Source organism: Notothenia rossii, assembly GCF_949606895.1.
Source record: "Notothenia rossii genome assembly, chromosome: 5".
NCBI classification, from domain to species: domain Eukaryota; kingdom Metazoa; phylum Chordata; class Actinopteri; order Perciformes; family Nototheniidae; genus Notothenia; species Notothenia rossii.
In genome coordinates, this window is record NC_136903.1 from 70936990 (window position 1) to 70961720 (window position 24731).

The window sequence follows — 24731 nt, forward strand, 5'->3', positions numbered from 1 at the left end:
CTACCGCAGAAAGTGTAACAATAGAGAAAAAATAAATACAAAAATAATAATAAAAATGTGTTATAATTTAATAAATAATCAAAAGAATGACGGCACTATTACATGTTTAAATTGACACACAGTCACAACAGTTGTCATTGCCTTTTATTGGTAGCCTACTAGGATAATTCATATTTTTTATGTAGAGTTCAAAATCTTTGCAAAGAAAACTGAAAACAACAGAATAACTACAAAAGGGCTGTTGGCGTGTACATTTACACTAATGCACTTTTTTTTTTGTGAGTGCATTTGTTATGTATGCCATCAACATCTTTCCATGTAGTACACTGATGATGCCAGAAAAGGAGGGGCATAGTTTCAAATGGAGCTGTAAAAAGTACAATAAACTCAGTTATCCAAGTAAAACAAACATGGCTTAGTTTAAGAGTAATTTAAGATTTTCAGATTGTTTTTTTTTTATAGATCTCAAGATCTCACATGTAAAAAAAAAAAAACTCATTATAAGCAGCTTCTTCTTTCTAAATGTTATCATCTTGCAGGCCTTTCCTTCCCCAGGTTGGGAGCCACTGTTCTGGGTGTTTACATAGGCTACTGTAGTTGGAGGTCCGCGTTGTTATTTTGAACTGATGCCCGTTTGTTTCATTGTTTCTCGTCCACTTGTTGTAACTTACAATTAGTACCAATACATTTGTATTAAAATGTGTCATTCAGACACAGTCTGCTGCAAACTGTGCTCTATTTCGTTGTAATTCTACATGCTAAATTATGAGATGTATACATTTTCAGACCAACAAAATGAGAAAGGATCTTCAGTCAGGCTAGCCCTAGATTTTTAACAAATCTTTATTTGATAGTTGACAGTGAAGAAAGAAGAGCTTGAATTACACCTTTTCCTTGGTATATTCAACTTAATCCTTGTTACATTTAATATTTTCCATGTAACATTCAATATTATCTTGTTACATTCCTGCCAATAAAGCATATTGGATTGATTTGAATTGTCAAACCCGGTGTGCATGTCAGTAGATTTTTCCTACAGGAATTATGCAGACAACAGGAAAATCCAATCTGCGCTTATCAAGTGTCAAATTTGTTTTCAAACCACATCGGCTGAAATCCATTATCCATTATGAATGAAAGAATGGAAACCAAAACAAATGTTCCTTTGCGATCAACAACATCTTTATTACAAAAACATGATTTGTACTTTTAACTTCAAAGTTCGAGCAATTGTGTCGTATCTCAGAGTTTATTTGTTATCTAACGTTTGATCCATCGATGCTGCTTCAAGTGAAACATCTGTCAAATCATGGCAGACCCTCAGGAGCATATTGATAGGAGCACGATCGCTTTCACCAATAAACCCTCTATTATAGAGTAAAATCCGAATCAAACGAAATGACATTCATTTTATTTTTTCTTTGGAAAGGAAATAAATATTTCAATGACATTTTGTAAGATTGGTCATGGTGGTAAACATTGTTTTTGAAAGCTTTAGGAATCAAACTTTTTCTTTTTTAATTGTCATGTTTTCACAGTCTTTGTTTATAATCACTGCAACACCCTCCCTTTGCCCAAATCTCTGAAATATTTCCCATGGTCCACTTTGAGCTCAGGGAGATTCTGTGCGACCAAAAGTAACCGTCAGTGTTTATGTGGCAGATAAGGATTTAAAAATCAACAATTAAATCCCAATCAACACGTTGACCTCCTCCCTAAACATCGGAGCACGTTGGCCTCATACTGTGGTCACCCTCATCACCACCTCATGGTTGTCTCTGCGCAGGCTGTTGGGTCTTAACTGGCTGAGGATGTGTAAAATGGTGTAGCCACAGTGGTGGTTGAGAATAGTCCTGACATGTCGACTCGCCCTCTGTCCGCCGTCTGAGTTCCTCTCAACGCGAACTTTGCAAGAACTGATGGGGTCTCCTAAGTCCTTTGCTTTCTCATAGTTCAGCACTTTCCACTGCTGGTTCACCGCCTGCCAGCGTTTAAAGATCCGGTAAACAGACGATCCTTCATGGATTATAAGGCCTGGGCATTGGGACAAAGGGTGGGGGAGGTCAGGGCAGGAAACAGGGTTACATATAGACAAACAGTTGTTTGTTCAATTACAATCAGGAAGTATTGAAAAGGGACACAAGGTACAGAGTGAATAACAACTATACGATCTTGAAATCCAAAACTTAATATAATAGACTTGTTTGTGGGTATTTCGGACCGATGTTTGGTCAAAAAAACGGTTTCAATTCAAATCCCTTTACAAGGAAAGAAAAAAGAAGCAGAGAAAGAACGCAACAAATACAGTAATGCAACACCAATGTATTATTTTATTTGTGTTGTTGCACTTTATAATAAAATGTGCAAAGTAATCGATCAAAAGAAAGAGATAATGATAACAACAGCTTTCGACTATTGGATGGATTGTCATACCATTTTATTCTTTTTATTATCGGCAAGATAAAGCCTATAAACCTTTGGGATCTCCCGACATTGCCATGAGGTTTTTGGTAAAAGGTCTTCTGCCTTCAACTTTGACCTTCTTGATTGTATATCTTCTGCGCAAAGTGGTCCAGAAAAGCCAGAGTATGCATGCTAGTATGCAAATGTAAATGCCATGTGTTGGAAAAACTAAATTTAGCGTACTGAATAATGTGCTAGTTTTGGTATTAAAAAGTATTGCGGTAGTCTTGGTAATAATGCAAGTGGAAGACAGAGGTTTGAGTCTTACCGATGCAAACTATGTCCATGAAGCCGTACATGCCGTAGCATATCTGGAAGAGGAGATCCTGCCGCTGCCATTTGGCTGAAGGGCTGAGAGAGGACCACACCAACCAGGAGATGCTGGCGATGAGGAACAAAGAGCCCAGGATCATGGCCGCAATCTGCACCTTCTCAATCACAGTCAGAGAGAGGGCCTGCCACTAGGAAAGACAGAATGAGACCCAAACATGTACCTGAACTGTAGATGTACATATCAAAATGATTCTTAATTATGTAAGACCCTGTAATGATGCAAGGTTTCTCAGTTTCTGTAATGAAAAAGTTAACACATGCATGCTTCAAAATGGAAAAGAACACCCGTATTTCTACATTAAGCACACTAACAAAGCAAATACAATCTATGATGGCATATGTGGTAAATTCATAACACCAGAGTGATAAAACATTCACAAACGATTAACAGTCCAATATACTTGAAAGAGAGAAGTATATAGAAAAAGTACATAAAAGAAGCCATATTTCTAAATATCAAAATATATATACAAATGTATCATATTCACCATCACACATATCAGAAATGATATCACCTACATTATAAGAATGTTGCATTAACTCAGAGGAAAACCGGCCACGACAATCCTTTAATCTTTTCCTAGTTATGCTGTTTTTCTGAAAGTCTTGCGCCTATGTGATGTGTGTCTTTGTCTCAGTTTTTGACATATTGACATTGTGTGACAGTGAGTATTTCTTATCATTGATTTCAGTGAGACAAATGTATGATTACCCCATTTCACTCTCTACACTTTCAAATGAACTACTCTGCCAAGTGGTTCAAATCACAGCCTCATCGGCCCTCTGCTGATCTGCCTTTAATACAAATGAATCTATACTAGTACCATATCACACTAATTCTTCAAAACAACTTACAGTGTTTATTCAGAGATGCAGAGATTGTGTAGCAACAAAAGCAACTGAGGGAACAAGCCTTTCATCTGATAATATCTCTGTTCTAGCATTCAGAGGCTGACGACATTTGGTTATACTGTCTGCTCGTCTGGTTAAAATATGTGCCATTGTCTGTCTATTGTCTGCAAAAAAACGGTATAAATAGCTCTGTGTAAATAGCGATACTCTTATCTGCAGTGTGCCTTATGTTAGGAATAAGTGCAGGTAGACAGCATCTGTCCAAAACGTGTGATTTTGGTAGTGTAAACACTGCATGGCCTCTGCTGTGTGCCATTACATTTATCTAATCAATGTCCACTAATGTGATCACTAGCTTGTTCACCCTTCCCTTAATCAAATATTGCAATGTGAAATGTGTGCATTACTTGTTGCCTTATAGTCTGGCAGTCTAATGTCAAGGATTGCATTCATCTCCTTTACAAGTTATACCCATGTTACATGGGCTATGTAAGAGAGTTTTCATCGTAAAGCTGAGGAGAGAGAGACAGAGAGTGTGTGTGACTGTACCTGCAGAGGGTTTTTGGTGCTGATGGCCAGGACCTCGAACTTGAAGTAGCAGATCTCGCAGCTCCAGGAGCCTCTCTCGCTGATCCAGCGGATAAGGCAGGACTGGTGAGTGCAGCGTACAGAGCCGTTACAGCGACAAGGGCTCAACAACTCCCCCTGCAGGACACACACAGCAGCTGCATGAGAAACACTGAGCAGAGGCTGCTGGATGTTATTGAATCTGCCTGTTACAAGATCTAATTTGGTGAAGATGACAGAACAAATAAAGGCATTCAGCATTAAGAGAACAACTTGCTTCCCTTCCCCTATATTATTGCTGTCACATTGTTATCTACTAGGAATGGTGTTGTTTAAGGGTGTTCAGGGTTGTTCCTCTGATGAAACTGGCCAATGGGGTTAAATAAAAAAATGGTATAACTTGATGCAAGCACCGATATAATCAATATAAAACTATAATGTATGTATGCAAATGGTATTATAATGTCTAGGAAGTTAAAGCTTCAGAGAAGCTGAACTGCCTTTGAATTATGCAAATTGTGTTTTCGTAGTATTTTGGGTATTGTGGGTATTTTGAGTTAAAGGTGGGGTAGGTAATTTTGGAGAAACCAGCTCGAGTGCGCTAGAATTTGAAAGTACACAACCGGAAAAAATCTGCCTCTTCCTTCAGACTTCCTTACAGAGCCCCTCCTCCAACACACACGAACGCACACATGACCAATGAGGGCACGAGATAAGTTTGTGCACAGATGGAAGGCTGACAGGCAGGTAGGCCATCCAGTTATTTTAGCCGGGCCGGCTGAAATTATTGGTTGTGTTTTTTGCAGCGCCACGGCTTCCACAGATTACATTTTTGTATGTATTTATTGTCAAAGCATTTAATATATTCATTGCTATCGGGATGTTAAGAGCATTCCATGGAATATAACAAAAAGTGTTTCTGAAATAAATTACATACCCCACCTTTAAGTTGATTATGGTGTAAGTAATAATAGAATGATTTATTGACAGTCAATGTCCAATTTTGGTCTCCAATGTTGTATTTGGAAAGCTCCATCAGTCCATCTTCGTTCTCTCACATGAAGGATGGGTGATGCCCAGTCAGAGCTGGTTGATGTGGCCAGGAAAAGGAGGTTTGGGGCCCTTTGAAACTGCTTCCTAAGCAACCCGATTGCGTATAAGGAGATAACGATGGATAGATGGTCCTTAAATATGTTTAGACATAAGACAGTTGATCCCCCATTCAATATGACTAATTGTGGTAATGAAAATAGACTTTGCCCCATTACTGCGAAGATGTTTCAAGCATCATGCACTATAGTCATGTGCTGACTGAAAGGAAACGTTCAGGGGTTGATGTGTTAAGAGGATATCATCTAACCAGACGTGTTTAACAAATCAAAATGTAATAGGATGAGAGTTTGTGGTTTTGGTTGGATTTGATACATTTTGATTAATGCCTTTATCCCGAAAGTTTCCTTCTCTTGTGTCACTTTCCTGTAGTCTCAGAAGAAATCACAGGACATCTGGTGCAGGTTTGTGCTGTCAGTACCAGACTCCCCAAGGCCCTCGGACTGACAACACTCTCGCACATCTCACATTATGTTCTGTCTGACTCCAGGTGATGTGCTAGGCCTTTAATTAGTTGGATATCTAGAGGGGAAATAAATCTTTCTGAGACCTCTAGCAAAGTCTCTATCTTCAAGGTTGATATCATTTGCTAGGTTTGACGTGCTCAGACTTTCACGTTTGACATGAGCTTTTTAAAAATGTTTTAACTTTCTCTGCATCCATCCCCTCAGTTTGTATTCATGTGAGTGGAGGAGACTTGAGCTGCACTTTGTGTGAACTGCCTAAAGCATAAAGAAATGATCAAAGGTTTGATCCCTGTGTTAATGTGTTCTATGCAAGAGTCCTGCAGCCAGTTATTAATAACTCATACTAACTCATATCCCTCGAATTATAATGAGTATTAATGTCTTTAATGTCGAGGAATCTTTCTCTGAAACTTTCTTCGCTGTGTTTTTTTAAAGGAGCCTAATTTTGAAGATCAGATGCTGAATCTATTAATGCGAGGAATTCACAGGATCACATGGTAAATAAAAAGCTCCTCCTGCTTCTATCCAACCTAACGGATGCCCTCTGCCCAATGCTATTTTCAGATCACTTTTGGATATCTTAATTGCTTTTTTCTTTGCATCAGAGCAGACTTGATGAGGGGTATTTGAAACATTTTGGTATTGATGTGAAATGTGTTTTTAAAACTGAATTTATCTGCACCACTAAAAGCAGTATTTTTACACCCATATATGCAGTTTGCTTGTTATCATGAATAAAAGCTAACCCTGAGGGCATGGCTGAATAATTTCGGAATAGTCAAAGTTGAAGAAAAAAGACTGGATCGGTACTAAAGTTTGCAGTAGTGGTTTTAACTATGGAGTCTTAGTATTATTTTTTCTAAAGCACAGACGTTTCTCACCCCATTCCACATAGCGTGATACATCTTTCACTTTGAACATTTTGAAGAAAAGATCTTCCTGTGCAAGCCCCCGGACTTAATGAAAAACAACACTGATTTGCTGGAGTTTTTCCTAACGCCTTAAAAAATATTGACATTTGAATGTACTTTCTCAGCCTGGCCCTCGTCGGCTACACCATGACAAAATGTACACTATTTTGGTCATGGGTATGTTCTGTAACAAAACATCTAAAAGCAAAAATATAAAGGTCCAGTTCAGGGTCCACCATTTGATCGCTGGAACTGGATCAAATGGTTGTCATTGGTTGGAAAAAGTTTGAGAACCACTGGCCTACTTGACCCCCTTAAAGCACAGGAACCCACAGTGATACCTGTATTATATAATATACCTTCTCCGGGCCCTGGAAGCAGATCCGGCACTGCGGTGACCGCGTCCCGCTCTCCGAGAGGCTCGGCAGGGAAGCGGCATCCAGGCCTGCTCCTCCCTCGGGTTTGTCTTCCTCCGTGTCCTCAACTGCCAGGCTGCGTGGCCGGGACTCCGAGCCGTAATATTCCTCCTCATCGTCCCGATGAGAGCAGCTCAGAGGCGGCCAGCCACAGCCTCCTATGGCGAGCCCTCGCATCCCGGTGCGTGTGTCCGGGTGTGTGTCAGTCCTCCTGCTTGATCCAGAGCGCATCAGTAACAACACTTTGAGTTCATTGAAAAACATCCGTGAGATAAAAACAGCCTTCAGCTTGACTGTGGCAGGTCCATTATAAATTATCATTATTATTATTAGGCCTATTATTATTATTAGGGTTATTATTAGGCTAATATTATTATTATGGCATCCGAACCATTTGATTCAAGTAGGCAGTTCACATCCTATTAAATAAAATACAGATCTCGGTCAAAAAAGCGTGCTGGAAACATGATAGGCTATTAGATCAGCCCATAGCTCTTTGCATATCCTGTTGTTATAGCATGTGCACCGCTATCCAGCCAATGGGGAAGCATTATTTATCATGGATACAGCCAATGAAGGCTGCGAGCCACGCACTTTGATGCACCAGCATTAAAGTCAGAAGTGTCCAACAACATCATCCTCCCATGCCTACATGTTCAGTCCGGTTCTTCATTGTTAGACTGTCCTAGTGTTTTCTTGATGTTTTTAAATGAGCATATGGCAGAAATGTTGATGTCGTTTCTTCCTCAGGCAAAAAACAGCGAGGGTGTGTGAAGGGGGGTTGATATTAAATCCTATTAAAATGAAGTCAAAGCCGATTAATATGTTGGACTCTCTATTTATACAGGATATATGAAATCCACGAGGTGACAAGCGTGCATTCTTTGTTGTCTCGTGGTGGCATCCATTATTTCACGGGAGTCCTTCTTCGCTGTTGCCTTGTTTTCTTTTCTTTTTAGGATCGACCCACACCTTTTCTCCTTAAGCAGGTCCGTTGCAACGTTAACATCCAGCAGCGGTGCATGTTAGAGATGGATAGGGAAAAAAGACAAAAAACAATAATCCATTTTCCGACAACTTGCACTCACAGTTTTCTGTTCGTCTCCCTCCATCTCTGCGCCACACAGCAGGAGGAGGGAGAGGGTGTCAGATCCTGAAAACGTAAAATGAGCCGAGAGCAGACTGCAAACGTCCCTTCCGGGTAGTTAAAAACAATCGCACATCATCATCAAATCTTCACCAAATATACTCAAGGCCTCCATTAATCATTGTGACAATAAGATGCCTCTCCACGTGGCAGGCTGCACTTTATTATACAGTTTATGACTGAGGCTGCACTGATGTGCCCCGGGATCTCTAGGATGTTAAAGATTGAGGTTCAGGTTCATAATGACGGAGGCTGCTGTCCGAGGTGCTGATGTTCATGTGACGTGGAGGCCACGTGCTGATCCCAATCGGCTGATGGATAAAGACAAACAATAACTGTTCAACTGTGTGTGTGTGTGTGTGTGTGTGTGTGTGTGTGTGTGTGTGTGTGTGTGTGTGTGTGTGTGTGTGTGTGTGTGTGACCATATTTTTGCATGGTTTCATAACACTCAGAACAGAACAAAGACCCTTGAACAGCAGGACACACAATAAGCCCACCATTCACAGAAACAAAACACATCCGTCGACTGATTGTCTTTAAGGAGACTCTTTCCCTGATCATCCTCTACAAAGAAAAGCAAATGTTTGCGTTTTATGACTTAAATTACACACATACAAATTGATCATGTGAAATTGTTGAGTAAATCTAATTACCAGGGATGTTTTTATTAATATTATGTGGCTTTGTTCATATTAGATTATTTTGTAATACTATTGATCACCTTTCCAAAATTCCATGCGGTTTTAAGATGAATGGGGAGAAATGGCAGTTGTTAGTTTTAATATCAATGTGATATTTAATGAGGTTATCTGTTTGTTTGTTTTCGAGAAATGCTGCCCAAGTTGCAGCAAGAATTGTATTGGATAATAATAGGTAGTGTGGTAACAAACAATAAAGGACAAGGTGATTAGTGATCCTTAATTTCGTCAACATGTGATACTCAAACAAACTGTAAGACTTGTGTCATAATTCTATATGTGCAGTACTTGACTTTGAAATCACCTAAGCCAGCAATGCTGCAGGGAAGGCAATGATTGGAGGCAGCAATAGTTATCACAGCTTTGTATGAATACTGATTGCAGTGTGTCCTCATCTGCATGATAATGGATGCCCGAGGCATGTTGTGTAAAGATTAGAGCCAGAGGCAGTCTGATGGCTTGAGTAAGCTGAGGCAGTAAAATGACTTCAGATATCAGTTTGAAAGACAGGGCAGGGACAGTGAACCACAACATCAAAATACATAGTTTTCCCCAAACCTATTACCATTTCTAAATCTACCTTCTCTTGTAAGAAATATAAGAAAACATGATATCAGGCTTGTGGTGCGTAAAGCAGACAAACAAAACAGCAGTGTCTCTTTCTAGGAATCATGAACCAGTTACTAAAGCATCATTTGTTGTGAGAATCTTTCATGTAGGAAACATTTTCTTTCCATTACTGCACAGGAGGCATGCATCAATTCATCAACACCAGCATCAAGCCTTTTTCACAGCAGACATTCTGACTCATCATAGTAAGAAACCACAGGTGAAAAAAAGAAAATAAATGGCTTTGTTCCATTTAGCTTCTTATTCTTCATTGTGCATGCTCTCTCCTTGTTTTTAAATGCATGACTTACTGGGACACTTCAATGGAACCATCGGTAATGTTATGTGTAACACATTTGTTTTACACTCAACATGTCTGCTGTGAAAAAGAAAATCCTAAGAAAGTACTAAAAGGTTTTTAATCTCCTTCAGAAATTGAGGCAGAATGTTTCTTCAGCATGTTCTCTAGGTTGGGCAGAAAGCCCTAAATTCATATTTGTTCCCCTGTCACTGAGACTATCTGCAGGCCACTGTCTCTGCGATACATCCCCATTTCTGGACTAAATGTCTATAAATGACAGATCTGCCTTTTCCCCTAAGCATTAATCAGCAACAGTAGCAAAAGCAGTAGGCTGGAAGGAAACCTGTAGAAGCAATGAAAGACTGTGACCCCAACAGATGTTTGGTTGTGCTGGACACCAGAACACAAACTATGACTTACCTGTTAGGTGAGCAGTCTCCAATAGGTGTGTGTAGAGCTTCATTCATGGGGAAGCATTTTGTTGCACTGCATATTAGTTTGTGAACACTAAAGCATGACTGAGCAGGAGAATATTGGCACACATGCAGAAGAATGAGACAGGTGTTGCATTTAAGAAACTTTATTGGATGGTTTTATGTCTGGAGACAATCTTAACTCACATTTAGATGCCGGGTGGTTGGATGGCCGAGCCACAAATGTTGTGGTTGGTGTATAAACAGCATACATATCTTGAACGCAGTTTGGTAAGCATTAATGTTAAAGTACAGATATATTCAACAGCGTGGAAACACTTACCTGTGCTCTTCTTTGGGCTCTCCCATCTCCAACTCCCAGGGTGCGCAATTAAAAGATTCCGCGGGTAAACTGACACCTGTTTATCGTTCCGGGAGGGCTACACTAGGATCGAGTATAGGGTGTGGTGAATTCCTATTAGATGTATGTTTGGTAGCTTTGTTTTATCTGTTTAATGTATGAATGATACATGGTCAATTATTGTTTGTTAGATATTTTAAAATCAGATGTATTATTGTTTGAGTTGTATTTCAGTTGTCTATGCAAACAGATCTAACCATAGCACGTCCCTGTTTTTGGTAGTGAAGTATGGGTGCTATATATAGCTGTTTTTTCCAGTAGCCATCGAAATTGCCACTACCGATAAATGTTTTTATTTCAATTACTGATTTACTAATGAAAATTAAGTTTAATTTATTAGATAAACAGCTCCCAAATATCCATAAAGCTGCCAGGCAACAACTCATTAAACCTTCTTATAGACCTAGCCACTGTGTACAGATGTACTTTATGGAAAATACTTCAGTTCAGATGTGATAATAGGTACGGTAAGCACATAGCATTTTACATTACCTCTCAATTCTTTTTTTAATTATTATTATTATTATAATAATTTATTGTTGGCATATAATCTTTTGAATATATTTTCTTATTTGCTTATATATTTCGTACTTTTTTTCTTTTTTCTTTTAAGACATTTTATTTATATTTTACCCATTTTATTCCCTAATACCATTTGTGGAAGGCTAAAGAAAAAGGCGTGTCTGGTATGTTGGCCTATTGTTAGAATCGGAAATGAAACAGCAACATGATCTTTAAAGATATGCATTTAACAACACTAATATGGAATTAATCTTCAGTATAGATTGTATGATATTTGTAACTTTATAAGGCACAGCAGAGCTTTAAGGTCTTGTACATGACATGCGGTGAAGATTTTTAGCTCCGCCTCCTGAAGAGTTGCCAGAAGCAACAGGAAGAGACAACCCCAAAAAAGAGTGCAGCAGACTGGAAGGGAAAACAGTGGAGGCCGAAATCTTAATCTGTTGATTGGCCTCAGCACATCGGACCCACCGCTGGAGCTGTAACCCTCCGCCCGGACCCGACCTGCTGACCCGCTCTGGAGGAGTTATACGTGGCACAACAGTGAGCATGTCCTCCTCATAAAGCTAAAGTAAAGCCTACCTGCCGCAGAAAAGACCGCGCCGAGGTATGTGAAGTATCTGAACTATCGTTTACAAGAGTGTGATTCATGTGTGTGACAGTGTGACATAGCCTAGTTTATGTAATATGGCACAGATGTGGAAATGCAAGTTGCTGACGGTGATCTGTCTCTGCCGTCTGTACTTTTTACTGTGTTCCTCCGCCACGTCAGTGAACATGTAGGTGAGGAGGGGAAAAAGTCCGTGTGGCCTGTTGTTGCTCCACTTTTTAATGCTGTTTAATTAACAAAGGAGAGCTATGGAGGGGCACCACGTGTCGGGACCGAGGGCTTTCCGTCTGTGCTGGCCTGTTTCGGCCTCCTCCCACTGGTCCCAATGTCCGGCTGGATTAAGTACATTAATGACATGTGGCTGAGAAGTTAGAGTTGACAATTTGTATATACTGACAGGCTCTTCTGGTGGTCGATAGCTGCTGGCGTCATTGTTGTGAGACAGCAGCGACCCTTCCAGCTGTAAAATCTGTCCTCTCAATTAATTTTCCTCTGCTGTTCTGTCACTGAGGAGGAAATGAGGAAATGTTTTTAGGGTGACAAGCCATGTACAGCCTGACCACATCCTGTAGTCAAGAGGATGCTTGGCATTTAGACCTCACAGAGCCTGGGTATTCATTATGGACACTGCATGACTCACACATCAAAATGGCAGTATTGACCAGGGCTGGGCAACATTCTGATATAAATATCTTCAAGACTAGATATTGATTATCAATAGTTTTGTGTTTCCCTGGTTTAAAAGACTGCATCATAGTAGAATCATGTAAACTTCTGAACCAGCCTGTTATCACTTTTTCATACTAATGTCTCATTGTCTAAATATTTTTGAATTATCACCATTTGTTTCCAATATTCCTTCAATATTGGGCATATATATCTCCGTATTTAACTTTTAACTGGTAAACATTTATTTTCTAGCTTTGGTGTTTAGTTACTTTACTGTCTCAGAGAAATACCTCAACACAGGAAGTCTGCAAAACAGCTTTATTTAGGCATTCAACATCTGTTACACTCTGTTTGCTCGTAGTATGAACAATATGCGATAGCTAGGGGATTTCTGAATGAAACTGTAGTGTTGCACCGTCATCACCTTCATTCAGCAACTAAAATAACAATTAAATGATTTTTAAGTAACATCATACTAAGTAGTAATGGGAATGGGACCCAATTTTACTAGTACATGTATTCAAATTGGGGAAGCTTTTATTACAAAAAAGAAACAATAACTAAATGTGAAATTATTTGTTAAATCCTTCTCTCAAAGTGTCCATTTTTGTTCAGTTGGTCATTCTGTGCTAAACGTATTGTGTTTGCCTGTAACCACTAGATCACAATACATTTCTTGTTTTAATTGTTTGTCTAATTTGTTGCTCCAAAAATTTGGTTAAGCATTTTGGCCAGTTGTCCTTAATCATTGCACATTTTATTTTATATAAATGCTGCATTACTATAAATAAGTTGAACCATATTTATATTGCTAATTCAACTGAATTAGAAGTACATTTATATGCTGTGTATTTTTCCTAATTCAGTTCTGATATCAATAACTTTAACAGGTATTTATATTTCTTGCAGATGCACAGGAAGGCATGCAGGTTCTTGTCCGCAGACACTTTTACCCAACTGTCTTTGCATTAGAGGAAAAAACGTGGTGTGTTCAACGTGCGTGATGCAACATCTCTTCCTCTTATTAATATTTTATATTGGCCACTTCAACAATTGTGGTTTATCTGAATCTACAAGCACATTGGCTATACTAGGTTTAAGCTCTTGGACAACATCATGTTCACTTCCACCAGTATATGATTTATATTGAGTTATAAGCACCATTGTGGTACTAGAATAAATATGCATATAGATATAATTAACCCTATATGTACCTGTTGGGTAATACATGGTTTGTAGAATAAATGAGCTCAGCTAGGGTAGGATTTCGATAAAGATCCAAAAGGAAGAAAATCTAGATTTTATTTTTAATGTGCCCACAAAAAAGCACATGTACAGCATTTCTACATTAAGCTTAAACTCTGCATTTCTCTGTTTCTTTTCTCCAGGCTCATGAAGCAACCGTGTAAACATTAACTCGCCAAACATGCTGTCTCATGCTGGCAATGTTTTTTTCTACAGCTATTAATAATACATTTTGCAGAGCCGGCTTTGGAAAATGAAGGGACTGGTTTACAACGGAAGAGAATGAATTCCTTGTTGAAGTGTTCGGCTTTCAGTGGATTGTGTTTCTTCTTCTTTTGTTGCTGTCTTTTCTCACTCTGCCCTGCAGAAACAATTTTAACTACAGCTCTACTTCACTTTTTTTTCGCACTTTATCCGCCCTAACAAATCCCCTGTGTGCTCATATTTGATGTCTGACACAGCATGACACTGAAACTTTTACCGCCCTCACTTGTTTATTCTTATTGTTACCATTCATATTAAGAAAAAAAAAAGTGTTTACAGAAAGTCAATAAGCAGTAAGGAATGCCAACTTGGCGAATGTGATGGGAGTAAGAGTAGTGCTCCACAATTGATCACATCTTAATCAGCATTTTCAAATACTACTATAAACTAAATAGGATTTACTGTAATATGTGTTCCGCTCACACATAATCTTGTGTTGACTAATAAACAACAGAGAGCAAAAGGGCAAAACAACAACTGAATACAGAGGGAGAAGAAACATATTTTTAAGGGCTATTTTTAGATTCAGAAGGAAAACATGAAAGGGTAAATCAGTGCTTTGTTTATTGTAATTTGAAAGGGCAACATTTTTTTTTTTATAAATACAAAAAGATCGTAAATAATCCTGTTTATCATTTTTTGCCTATTTGTGCAGCTTTACCTGAGAGGAGGGTCAGGGTGAAGAATATTATAATGATGCTGCTCTACTCTTTCCTTAGAATAATGAGCCCTAACATTTTGACCTTAGTACCACACCTCCGGATCCCAATAACTGTAGTAGAAAGCAATAAAAACAGCAGGAGGAAGCAGAGGGGGACCTGGGCCATTAAACGGCACAGACAGTACAATATGAAGGTGGCAGGCGTCATTCTTAAGTAGGTGGAAGGGGTACACTGTGGGTCGAGGCTTGAACAAAGAAAAGGAAGGAGTGGGATGGGGCTCTGTGGTTGTGTGCGGATGGATGGACTTGGTGAAGGGGAAAGTTATGCTTTTTCGGGCTGGGTGGTTGAAGGTGCTTCCTGTGCTGGCAGAGTGGAGACCAACAGTCTTGCGTCATGTGTTTTTGCTTTAAAGCAAAATCCCATCAGTGCGTCATTTGACTTTTTTCCAGAGGTCAGGTACTCTAGAAGAGCACTGATAAATTGCTCTTTGGATACATCAAAAAACATGTCACACTTTTCAGCACTCTGCACCCAAAGTACCTGGAGTGCTCTTTAGATAAAACGCTTATTTCACTCCTGCTGCCAGAAAGCTTGAAAACATATTATATATGTGCAACCCCTGTGTGAATCAAGCCCTCCTCACCTCCAAGTCAAAGCTGCATGAATCAATGTTTTTAAATCTGCAACAGGTCAAAAGAATGTTCTGTGAATAAGTACGACACATTTCCCTCATCTCTACAGAGCGTTTTAGCATTATTGATTTGGTTTTACAGTCCTCTGCTTTATTGTTTTGATTCCCATCAGACTCATAGAGACTTAATGTTATCATCACATGTCATATTGTTGTCCAAGGTAATGTGGTAAATCAGTGAGCAGCGCTGCTTTATACCAACATCAGATTTCATCAGAGGATTACTGTACCTTGATTTGTTTTTCTGCAATAGACATTTATATTTAAGATATGTTTTCTTTAAACAGTTTTTCAGTCAACAATAGTTTCTTATGTTGCACATTCTGCACACAACCAAAAAGGCCTACTCCGCTCCTTTGCACATTCAGCAGGTTGTTTTCGTACAGCATGCCTCCGCTGTACACAGCTCTGCTCACTACACACTGGTGGACACCCTGGAATAACAGTGATAACTAATGGAATTACTAAAGTGGAAAAACAAATCATGTCCCCTTTTGTAGAGCATAATATTTATATTCTAAAGATATGTGTATAAGGTTTCCCATTTAGTCCCTGCTTTATTTCCAGTACGTTCAGGAAAAATAGCTCCTGCTGCATATTGGTGTGATATTTGACATACACTGCTTCCTAGTTTTTTTTTAGGGAGAGTTGTTCACACATTCGGATTTGAACTTCTTCATTGTTAAAATTGTTATTAACATTTCAAAGTTAAAAAGGCATACTAAGTTTATACTGTATATTTTCAGGGTGTCTATATGTGATTACTTTCATTATCTAATTATCGCAATAATATCATTTATACTTATTGCATCTGATCTGTGTCATACCTTTTGTCTCATACCTAGTCAGTTGATCTTGGCGATGGCTCACGGCACCAGTCTCCAGTATGAACCCGTGGCAGAGATCGGAGGCGGGGCTTACGGGACGGTCTACAAGGCCCGAGATACAGAGAGCGGGCAGTTTGTGGCTCTGAAGAGCGTGCGGGTACAGACAGACCAAAATGGCCTCCCGATCTCCACCGTCAGAGAGGTGGCTCTGCTGAAAAGGCTGGAGCAGTTTGACCACCCAAATGTAGTCAGGTAAGAAGACTATCAAAGTGTTGTGTTGGCTACAGTTCACTGTGAACACCTCTCACACAAGTTGTATTCTGATGACAGGCTGATGGATGTGTGTGCCACCCAGAGGTCGGACCAGGAGACTAAAGTCACTCTGGTGTTTGAACATGTGGACCAAGACCTCAAGACGTACCTGGAGAGAGCCCCAGATGCAGGGTTAGCCCCCGGGCGCATTCAAGTGAGAACTGAAGCAGTATCTTCCTTTTTTAACTATCTTTTAAAGCAGGTTCTGTTGAAATGTAGTGCTGGTCAAAATATTCCTGTATGTGTTTCTGCAGGACCTGATGAGGCAGTTGATGTGCGGTCTTGCATTCCTTCACTCTAACCGTGTGATGCACAGAGACCTGAAGCCAGAGAATATTCTGGTAACCAGCCAGGGCCAGGTGAAGCTGGCTGACTTTGGACTGGCCAGGATCTACAGCTGCCACATGGCCCTCACTCCTGTGGTAAGAACTCACCTGGACCATACCATTGTTTTATGTATTGTGTATGCATTTCCAACATATTACTGTTTATTTTATTTTACCATTTGGGCAACTGCTGGCTTCCATTCGTCTTAGTTGCTTTAGAATACTTAATTGTCAGTGCAATCAGTGTCTAACATGTATGAGTTTATCAGACACAATAAGTTCACATTAGCCTTTTCCATGTTGGCTTACTAGTCGAACTACCAATCAAAATAGCATACATGAAATGTTTGGTCTGTCTGGTCTTGGTTTGAGCTTCGTTGAACTCACATTTAAGAAACACTTTTAACAAGTCTAAGAGTCTTCATCCATGCTAGAGTCTATGAGGCAGCACTTAAACTAAAAGTTAACTTCAGCATGCTAATTATTTACAATGACAATGCTTACATGGTCCTTTTCAGCAGGTACTATTTAACTTTTACTTTCTTGGTTTAGCCTGTTTGCATGCTAACATTAACTAATTGATACCAAACACAAAGTCCAGTTTGTAACTTCATATTCATAATAAATTAAGGATGTGTCCGCCTGGTAGGAGCTCAATGTAGGGAACATTTTTGTAATTATTGCAGCTAAAGTACAGGCATTCTGTTGTCCACAAGCTAAAGTGTGTGTGTGTGTGTGTGTGTGTGTGTGTGTGTGTGTGTGTGTGTGTGTGTGTGTGTGTGTGTGTGTGTGTGTGTGTGTGTGTGTGTGTGTGTGTGTGTGTGTGTGTGTGTGTGTGTGTGTGTGTGTGTGTGTGTGTGTGTGTGTGTGTGTGTGTGTGTGTGTGTGTGTGTGTGTGTGTGTGTGTGTGTGTTCCCCAGGTGGTGACACTGTGGTACCGCCCCCCCGAGGTTCTGCTGCAGTCCAGTTACGCCACACCTGTGGACATCTGGAGCACCGGCTGCATCTTTGCTGAGATGTTCAGACGCAAGTGAGTCAGCAGAATAACTTAAAGAAGACAAGCCTTTTTAATACGTATGTTTATGTTTGTTATGATCAATATGCCTGTGTCAGTGTTTAAATGCAGGTTTAAAAAAATCTATATCTAAAAGAAGTAGCATGAAAACATTTGGCTGTAATTTGATAAGAAGAGAGTCCTGGGGCGAAGAGAGCAGCGCATACGACTTTTGGTGGAGATTTGATTAAGTTACAGAGCAGCAGAGATTCAATTACATATCCTGAAGGTAAAGGTTCGTGCTTACAAAGTCAGCTGTAGTTTCTCGGATGAGCTAGCCGGAGGATAGATCATTTGAACCTCTAAAATAAAAATGGAAAAAGGTCTCCCACAAAATACATTTTAATATTACTGATTCATTTTGACACTACTACTTTGCTTGTATAATGTTCACTGGCAATGTTCTTTTCCCTTAATACTACGTTACAAAGTTAGGAACGATTGAGGCTTTGCATAATCATTGAAGTCTTGTTCAGCCTCATGTTGAGGTCAGCAAATTAAATATATGGACAATGTACAAAACATTTAAATACATTGGTTCCCTTACTATGTTTTTAGAAAAAGCCTAATCTGGGCAACATTCCCTATAAAGGCTAATTCAATGTCGCTTTTATTTTTCATACTTCCAAAGATTCTAAAACAATAGTATGTAATATCATATTGATCATCATGCCAGAGGTATGCTCCACCTTTCACGCTTGAGATTGATGTTAGTAGGTATACTCTGTCTGGAGATTCAAAACATACATCTATGTGTCTGTGTCCGAGCTGCCCTGATGAGTTTGTGGAGCAGGGTTTCGATTTTATCTGTAAATAGATCACATTATGAGGTTATCTACGGCTCCGGGGAAATCTGGGCTGGATGTCAGACTGTCGGGAAGTGAATTGGTGAAAACAGCTGCCACATTCATTATGTAACTGAACATACACATATTTAATTTTTTGCTTGCCCTTTCGTCAACCAAGTCTACAAATCATAATCAAACAAGTGTCATCAGTGTCAGGCATGCCCATCCACTGACATCTTCCAGTCCTGCTTCAACACATACAAACAGTTTCTGCATGCAAAAATCACCATGTGACTAAAGCATATTAATGTAGTTTGCAATTTCTCTCTCAGATCAGCTGAGAAATAGAGTACACCAACAGCAGCTCCCTCTAGTGGTACAAATGACACATTGCATTTAGAAAGCAGTCATCTTCAGAAAGAGATTCATGCCTCAAATATTTTTCCTGTGAACGATGGTGATGAAATAATGATACAATCATAATGTCCCGAACAAATTGATTGGGGTAAGATGTTGCAAATGTATACAAACAGTAAAATCATTAATCTGTTTGCAATCTGTGTTTAAAGAACATCATGTTCCTGTTTGCCTTCCTGCACAAATGGGAATAGCAAAAGCATGTGAACTAATAAAAGTGCTTCAATGTTTTCACTGTGGTTCAAACTCTCTGTCTGCCAGACCTTTGTTCTGTGGAGAATCAGAAGTGGACCAACTTGGGAAAATTCTTCAGTGAGTTTCAAATAGTTAACATCACATTTACCTGACTAGATGCCTCATATTGTGCGTGTTTAATTAAATATATAATGTAATTTCAGAGTTATTGGCTTGCCATCAGAGGACGAGTGGCCGACTGATGTTTCACTCTCAAGGAAACACTTCCCCTCACTCTTACCACGCCCGATCACTGACTTTGTTCCAGAGATAAATGAGCTGGGGGCGCAACTATTGTTGGTAAGATTTAAAAATTAAAAGTTTGGTCCATCCTGTCTTGTAAACTATTTATTTTCAGCTGTGTACAGTTGAAAACAAGACGGCAACAGATCCATAACCTCAGGAAGGCTCCGGAATATTTGTCTTTGCTCATAGTCTGCTGATGTTCATTATCAGCCACAAGAACTTCTTGTGACTAGTGTTACTTAACCAGCTGGTTAAACTCTGGAGAGAGCGTTACTTACAGCACTTCTCTTTGAAAGAAAAGTACTCTTTCTGCACACTAGTTTCACTGCTAGAACTAAAAACCTAAGATCACAATTGTTCTAATTGATTATTAGTGATTTTACCAACATGTTCAGGTTTATTTTGTATATGAGGTGTTTGTGCCTCTACTGTGACATGTTTACACACTTACAATGTGTTGGAGCGCTAGCCAATAGAGGCGCGGGTGTCACATAGTGATGTCACTATGTTCCTGAAGTAAACAAAGGAGTCCAAATGAGGCAGGGGGGGCGGGAGTGTGGGAGAGAAACTCCCTCTGGGGGAACTTTGTGATTTAAGCCTTTGCAGTCCTTTAACATGCACAGAAACCTATATAACAAGCTGCAGGAAAAGGAAAACCCCAGAAATCACTAAAAGATCATGTGCAGTAAATGTTGCTTTTCTGGGATTACATTTGACTTTGTATTTATTTAATTCTGCTTCTTTGTATGATGTAGAAACAATATGTTAAAGTGCAAAGTAAAAAAAAGAGGCCAGTAACTTCTTGTACTTTCAACTGGTTGCCTGGCAACTGGTCCTGGGCAGATGGTAATGTGGCTCATAACCCTATGTGAGCTGTGTATCGTCTCTAATCTTTTATTTTAAATGTAGTTAATAGATGAGATGTAAGGTGTGTGTTAGTGAGGTTTATTGGTGCCGGCACACAGATTGTGTTGCCTTTGTACGGAGACAGACCCACGTATCAAGTCTTCATGCTGAACTCAGACATGAGTAGTGGCTCAGTCAGTAGGGGCTTGGACTGTGAGCCGTAGGGTTGCCGGTTCAAGTCCCCGACCAGACCTAAAATATGGAGTGTAGTCTGGTACTTGGAGAGGTCCCAGTTCACCTGCTGCCCTGCCGTGGTGCCCTTGAGCAAGGCACCGGACATCCCCCTTCCCCCATTGCTCCCCGGGCGCTCTACAATAGCTGCCCACTACTCCTAGTACTACACTCCTGGTGCTAGGATGGGTTAAATGCAGAGAACACATTTCACTGTGTGCTGTGTGCTCTGCATGTGTGACCTTTTAAAGAGGGTTTCATCCTTCCCAATTCTATTCTAAACAGAGAGGGGGGACAGCCTCCTCCAACTGATGCTTTTTAAAGTTATAAAATGTAACATTTCTGCATTAAGATACCTAAAAACGACTAGACTTATAAAAGTGAGTGGTTGTGCTTGTGTGAATTGTTAACTTAAATCATCCCAAAAGATCCAAACTATTTTCTGACCTAGAGAAATCTTTTATACTAATCAAGGTAACGTAATGTTATGAAACAATTCTCTGCTAGAAGATGGCATTCTCACTTAGTTTCTACCTACTTTAAAGCCACGTTTTTAACAATACACTTAACGGCAGCTTTTCTTTTTTACTATATATTTTAACCTGAAAAATTATTATTAGTCATCGAAAGTCTGAATTCAAATCAGAGAAACAAGCTGAGCTAGTGTTAGTGGCAGTCAAGCAAAGACGGAGAATCTCAGATTTCAACATAAAACAGTTTGATCCGCTTATATACCTATTTCAATCAATGGGTCCATTTGTTTTGGAGAAGAGGAGACCGCTGTGGCGGTAAAAAAAAAAACCTCAGCGATGATAAACTGGATGGAAAAGCTCACTACAAAGATGACATGGGTGGTGAAGACAACAACTCATGACCTCGTGCAACTTTACAATGCCAACAAACTCCATCTTATGTCATTGTTTTGATTTTCAGACGTCTGGCGGCAGAAAATAAAAACTGTTCCTTTTTAAAACCCGGAGATCTAAACTACTATGATTGTTTCTTCCACAGAAAATGCTGACCTTTGACCCCTTGAAGCGAATATCCGCGATGAATGCCCTAGAAGATGCATATTTCCAGGACGAGGAGACATTGACTTGAAATGATGCAGTGAACCGCGCAGAGAGAGGTAACAGTGTCTAAGCTTAGACCTGGCCCAACCATAAAGGAATTTTAAATATTCCTTGCATTGCCTTTCAAGACGTCTGGGTTATGCTTTGGGATATATTTTTTATTTACTGAAACATCAAAACAGGATTAAAGCCTGAGAAGTGGAATAAAAAAAGAAGAGGAGGGAACTTAAGGATCACTGGCATGCTTTCCAACGTCACAATTAATGATGTTAACATGGCGTGTCTTCAAGGACAAAACCAGTGTTTTTGATGTTTGATTTGTGTATCAGTCTCGTCCGCAGGGACTGGCGCACAGACACGTCTGTCATCTCCTCTGAAATGTTGCTCTTGTAACTTTTGTGCAGTGCTTAGACAGAAAGAAGCAGAGATGTCATCTTTTCTCATTAAAAGCTGAACAATGTCTGACAAGAGTGACACCTCAGGGTCAGAGCAGCCAGTCTTTAGTGATCTGTGTTTGTCTTAGTATTTTTCCAACTCAAGGTAGAGTAAAACCATCCGTCTTCTGAAAATCATGGGGAAATGAAAGAATAGTCGCAGAAGAAACACGCACAAGAAATACAAAAATACTGGTATTGCCCTTAAACATTTTTTTTTCTTTTATTGATCAAAGGACTGAAGGGTTGGACTTCATTTCATGTTACATTTTATGTCAGTTTGTCAATCCCATCTGAAATCCACTAGCACTGCAACCACATACAAATAATAAAATATTTTAATCACATTCAAACTTCATTTGTGTATTTTTATTATACACATGATGGTGTTTTCTTTTAGAATTAATGTGATTTTATGAGCACTGAAATACTTTGTGTGGAAAAAACACTAACCTTAAATACTAACAAAATAATAAAGTCTGCCTCACTTTTTCTGTCTTTATGTAATGATATAAACAGTCAATGAATGCGGCTGTCTAAATAAGCAGCAGGTGTCTCCTCTTTTGTTGTTATTTTGGAGGGGAATTGTTACGTTTTACATAGGGGTGACCACATGATATAGTATTGCTCTTTTATATAGTGGGGGACTTACAAGAGACTAATGTTAAAGGTGGGGAAGGTAAGTTTGAGAAACCGGCTCATGATACACTTTTTGTTATATTCCATGGAATGCTCTTAACATCCCGATAGCAATGAATATCTGAAGTGCTTTGACAAAAAAATCCATAAAAAAATGCCATCTCTGGAAGCCGTGGTGCTGCAAAAAGCACAACCAATCATTTTAGCCGGCCCGGCTAAAATAACTGGATGGCCTACCTGCCTGTCAGCCTTCCATCTGTGCACAAACTTATCTCGTGCCCTCATTGGTCATGTGCGCGTTTGTGTGTGTTGGAGGAGGGACTCTGTAAGGAAGTGGCAGATTTCTTCCGGCTGTGTATTTTCAAATTATAGCGCACTCGAGCTGGTTTCTCCAAAATGACCTACCCCACCTTTAAGCACAAAGAGAGTGCATCATTCACTTCACTCTATGCTGCTCGTGTTCTTTTCATAAGCCCCCTTCCTGCCTGCTGAGTGCCCACATCTTTCAAACTTCAGGATTTATTTTAATGTGTGTAAATGTGAAATTTCCAAAACCAAGCCCTGATTGCTACACGTTTTCTTCTCAATCTTAAAAAAGCTAATTCCAAAGCCACACAATACATTGAGTAGTAACACAGTTCCCCTTTAAATGAGTCATTTCGCTAACAAAGAAAGAACGATCGGACAAATTAACAAATTCAAAACACTGAAATACTCAACAATATAAAAGAACGTCCTATACAGTTGTCCAAGTACATGTATTGCCTGGTTATGAACAAACATTCATACACCGTATCACTTGAGACCTATAATAACTTAGAAGCTGCTAGTAAGATGAGTGATCAGTTCAATTTTAATTAAATGAAGAAATAAGCTAATTCACTTTCAGATCAATACCACTCATGTTTGTACTGTAAATATGAAGCTACCACTTAGCTTAGCATAAAGACAAGCAACACTGGAGCTTGACTCTGTTTAAAAAAAACATGTACTAAAGACTCTTTATCTCACCAACAGACTAAGTTTTCATTTGTTTATTCAGTACAGAAAAGCGTATGAGTTATGTTCGAGAGCTTTAGAGTTGTTTAAGTTAATATCAAAGAAGCACTGAAGGTTCGTCAAGGCTGTTAGCCTCAGATAATCTTCTCTATATTTTTGTGACCAGCCTGTTTTTTATCTTCATATTTTCTCGTCCCTGTTGTGTGAGTGTTTTCCTTTTAGTCCCCCCCACGGCCCCTCGTCCTATTGTAAAGAGAGTCCTTGGGTTTCTTGAAAGGCACTATATAAATCCAAGTAATCATTATTTTAATTTTTTTCCACCTTTGAACAAAGGCAGAATAGTTATTTCCTGTTTTTCTGCTAAGCTAACTGGAATATTTACCTCACAGATGTGCACATAGTATCAATATCCTACTTTTCTTAAAAAAGCTAATAACCCAAAATGTAAATCAAATTCCATTAAGCAATTCAATTATACAATCATGAACTTAACTTAAGTAAAAATAATGTTAGACCTTCCTCCAAAATGTATATAGCTGGCAGTGTTTTATCAAAATGAGAAACAAAAGTCCATAATGTGAAATAACATCTAAATCAGAAATGTTGCATCAACTTTTTTTATCTGACCTAAATAGGCCTTCAGTATGCGCGCATAATCTTTATTCCAAATTATAACTATTTTGTTGTCCTTTTAGTTTCCACCCTGAAGATTTACAGTTTCATTTGATCTGGTTGCGTTGCTTCTTTGTTTCGATTATCCATTTAGAAAGGATCAGGAAATTCGATTTTATCTTCGTATATGTTTTTTATTTTTATTTTTTAATGACCTGCAAATACTAAATACGTATATTCATTAGTTTCCTACATCATACAAAAATCCGTATTGCTTTCTAAATATTGCATTGATCCAAAGACACCCAGATTAGTTCTGTGC

At 39.2% G+C, this 24731-nt stretch overlaps 2 protein-coding genes across 3 annotated transcripts; one reads left to right on the forward strand and one right to left on the reverse strand.

The window, feature by feature from the left end:
• Positions 1–1164: 1164 nt before the first annotated feature.
• Positions 1165–10705, reverse strand: LOC307041010 (E3 ubiquitin-protein ligase MARCHF9-like). 2 transcript variants are annotated; one of them, XM_079684304.1, is made up of 5 exons: positions 10631–10705; positions 7063–7330; positions 4198–4353; positions 2732–2924; positions 1165–2034 (listed from the first exon to the last, which is right to left on the reverse strand). In XM_079684304.1, the coding sequence occupies exons 1-5, from the start codon at positions 10654–10656 to the stop codon at positions 1739–1741; spliced, it is 939 nt and encodes a 312-aa protein (XP_079540430.1). In that variant the 5' UTR covers positions 10657–10705; the 3' UTR covers positions 1165–1738. The 2 variants fall into 2 exon arrangements, with proteins under 2 accessions (XP_079540430.1, XP_079540429.1); XM_079684303.1 differs by lacking the exon at positions 10631–10705 and adding an exon at positions 10295–10359 and having other exon boundaries at positions 7063–8577.
• Positions 10706–11579: 874 nt separating this feature from the next.
• Positions 11580–22506, forward strand: cdk4 (cyclin dependent kinase 4). Its single transcript, XM_079681597.1, has 8 exons — positions 11580–11837; positions 16217–16450; positions 16529–16664; positions 16765–16932; positions 17757–17866; positions 19357–19407; positions 19494–19629; positions 21664–22506. Exons 2-8 carry the CDS (start codon positions 16233–16235, stop codon positions 21751–21753), a joined length of 909 nt encoding a protein of 302 aa, XP_079537723.1. The 5' UTR covers positions 11580–11837; positions 16217–16232; the 3' UTR covers positions 21754–22506.
• The last annotated feature ends 2225 nt before the right edge of the window (positions 22507–24731 follow it).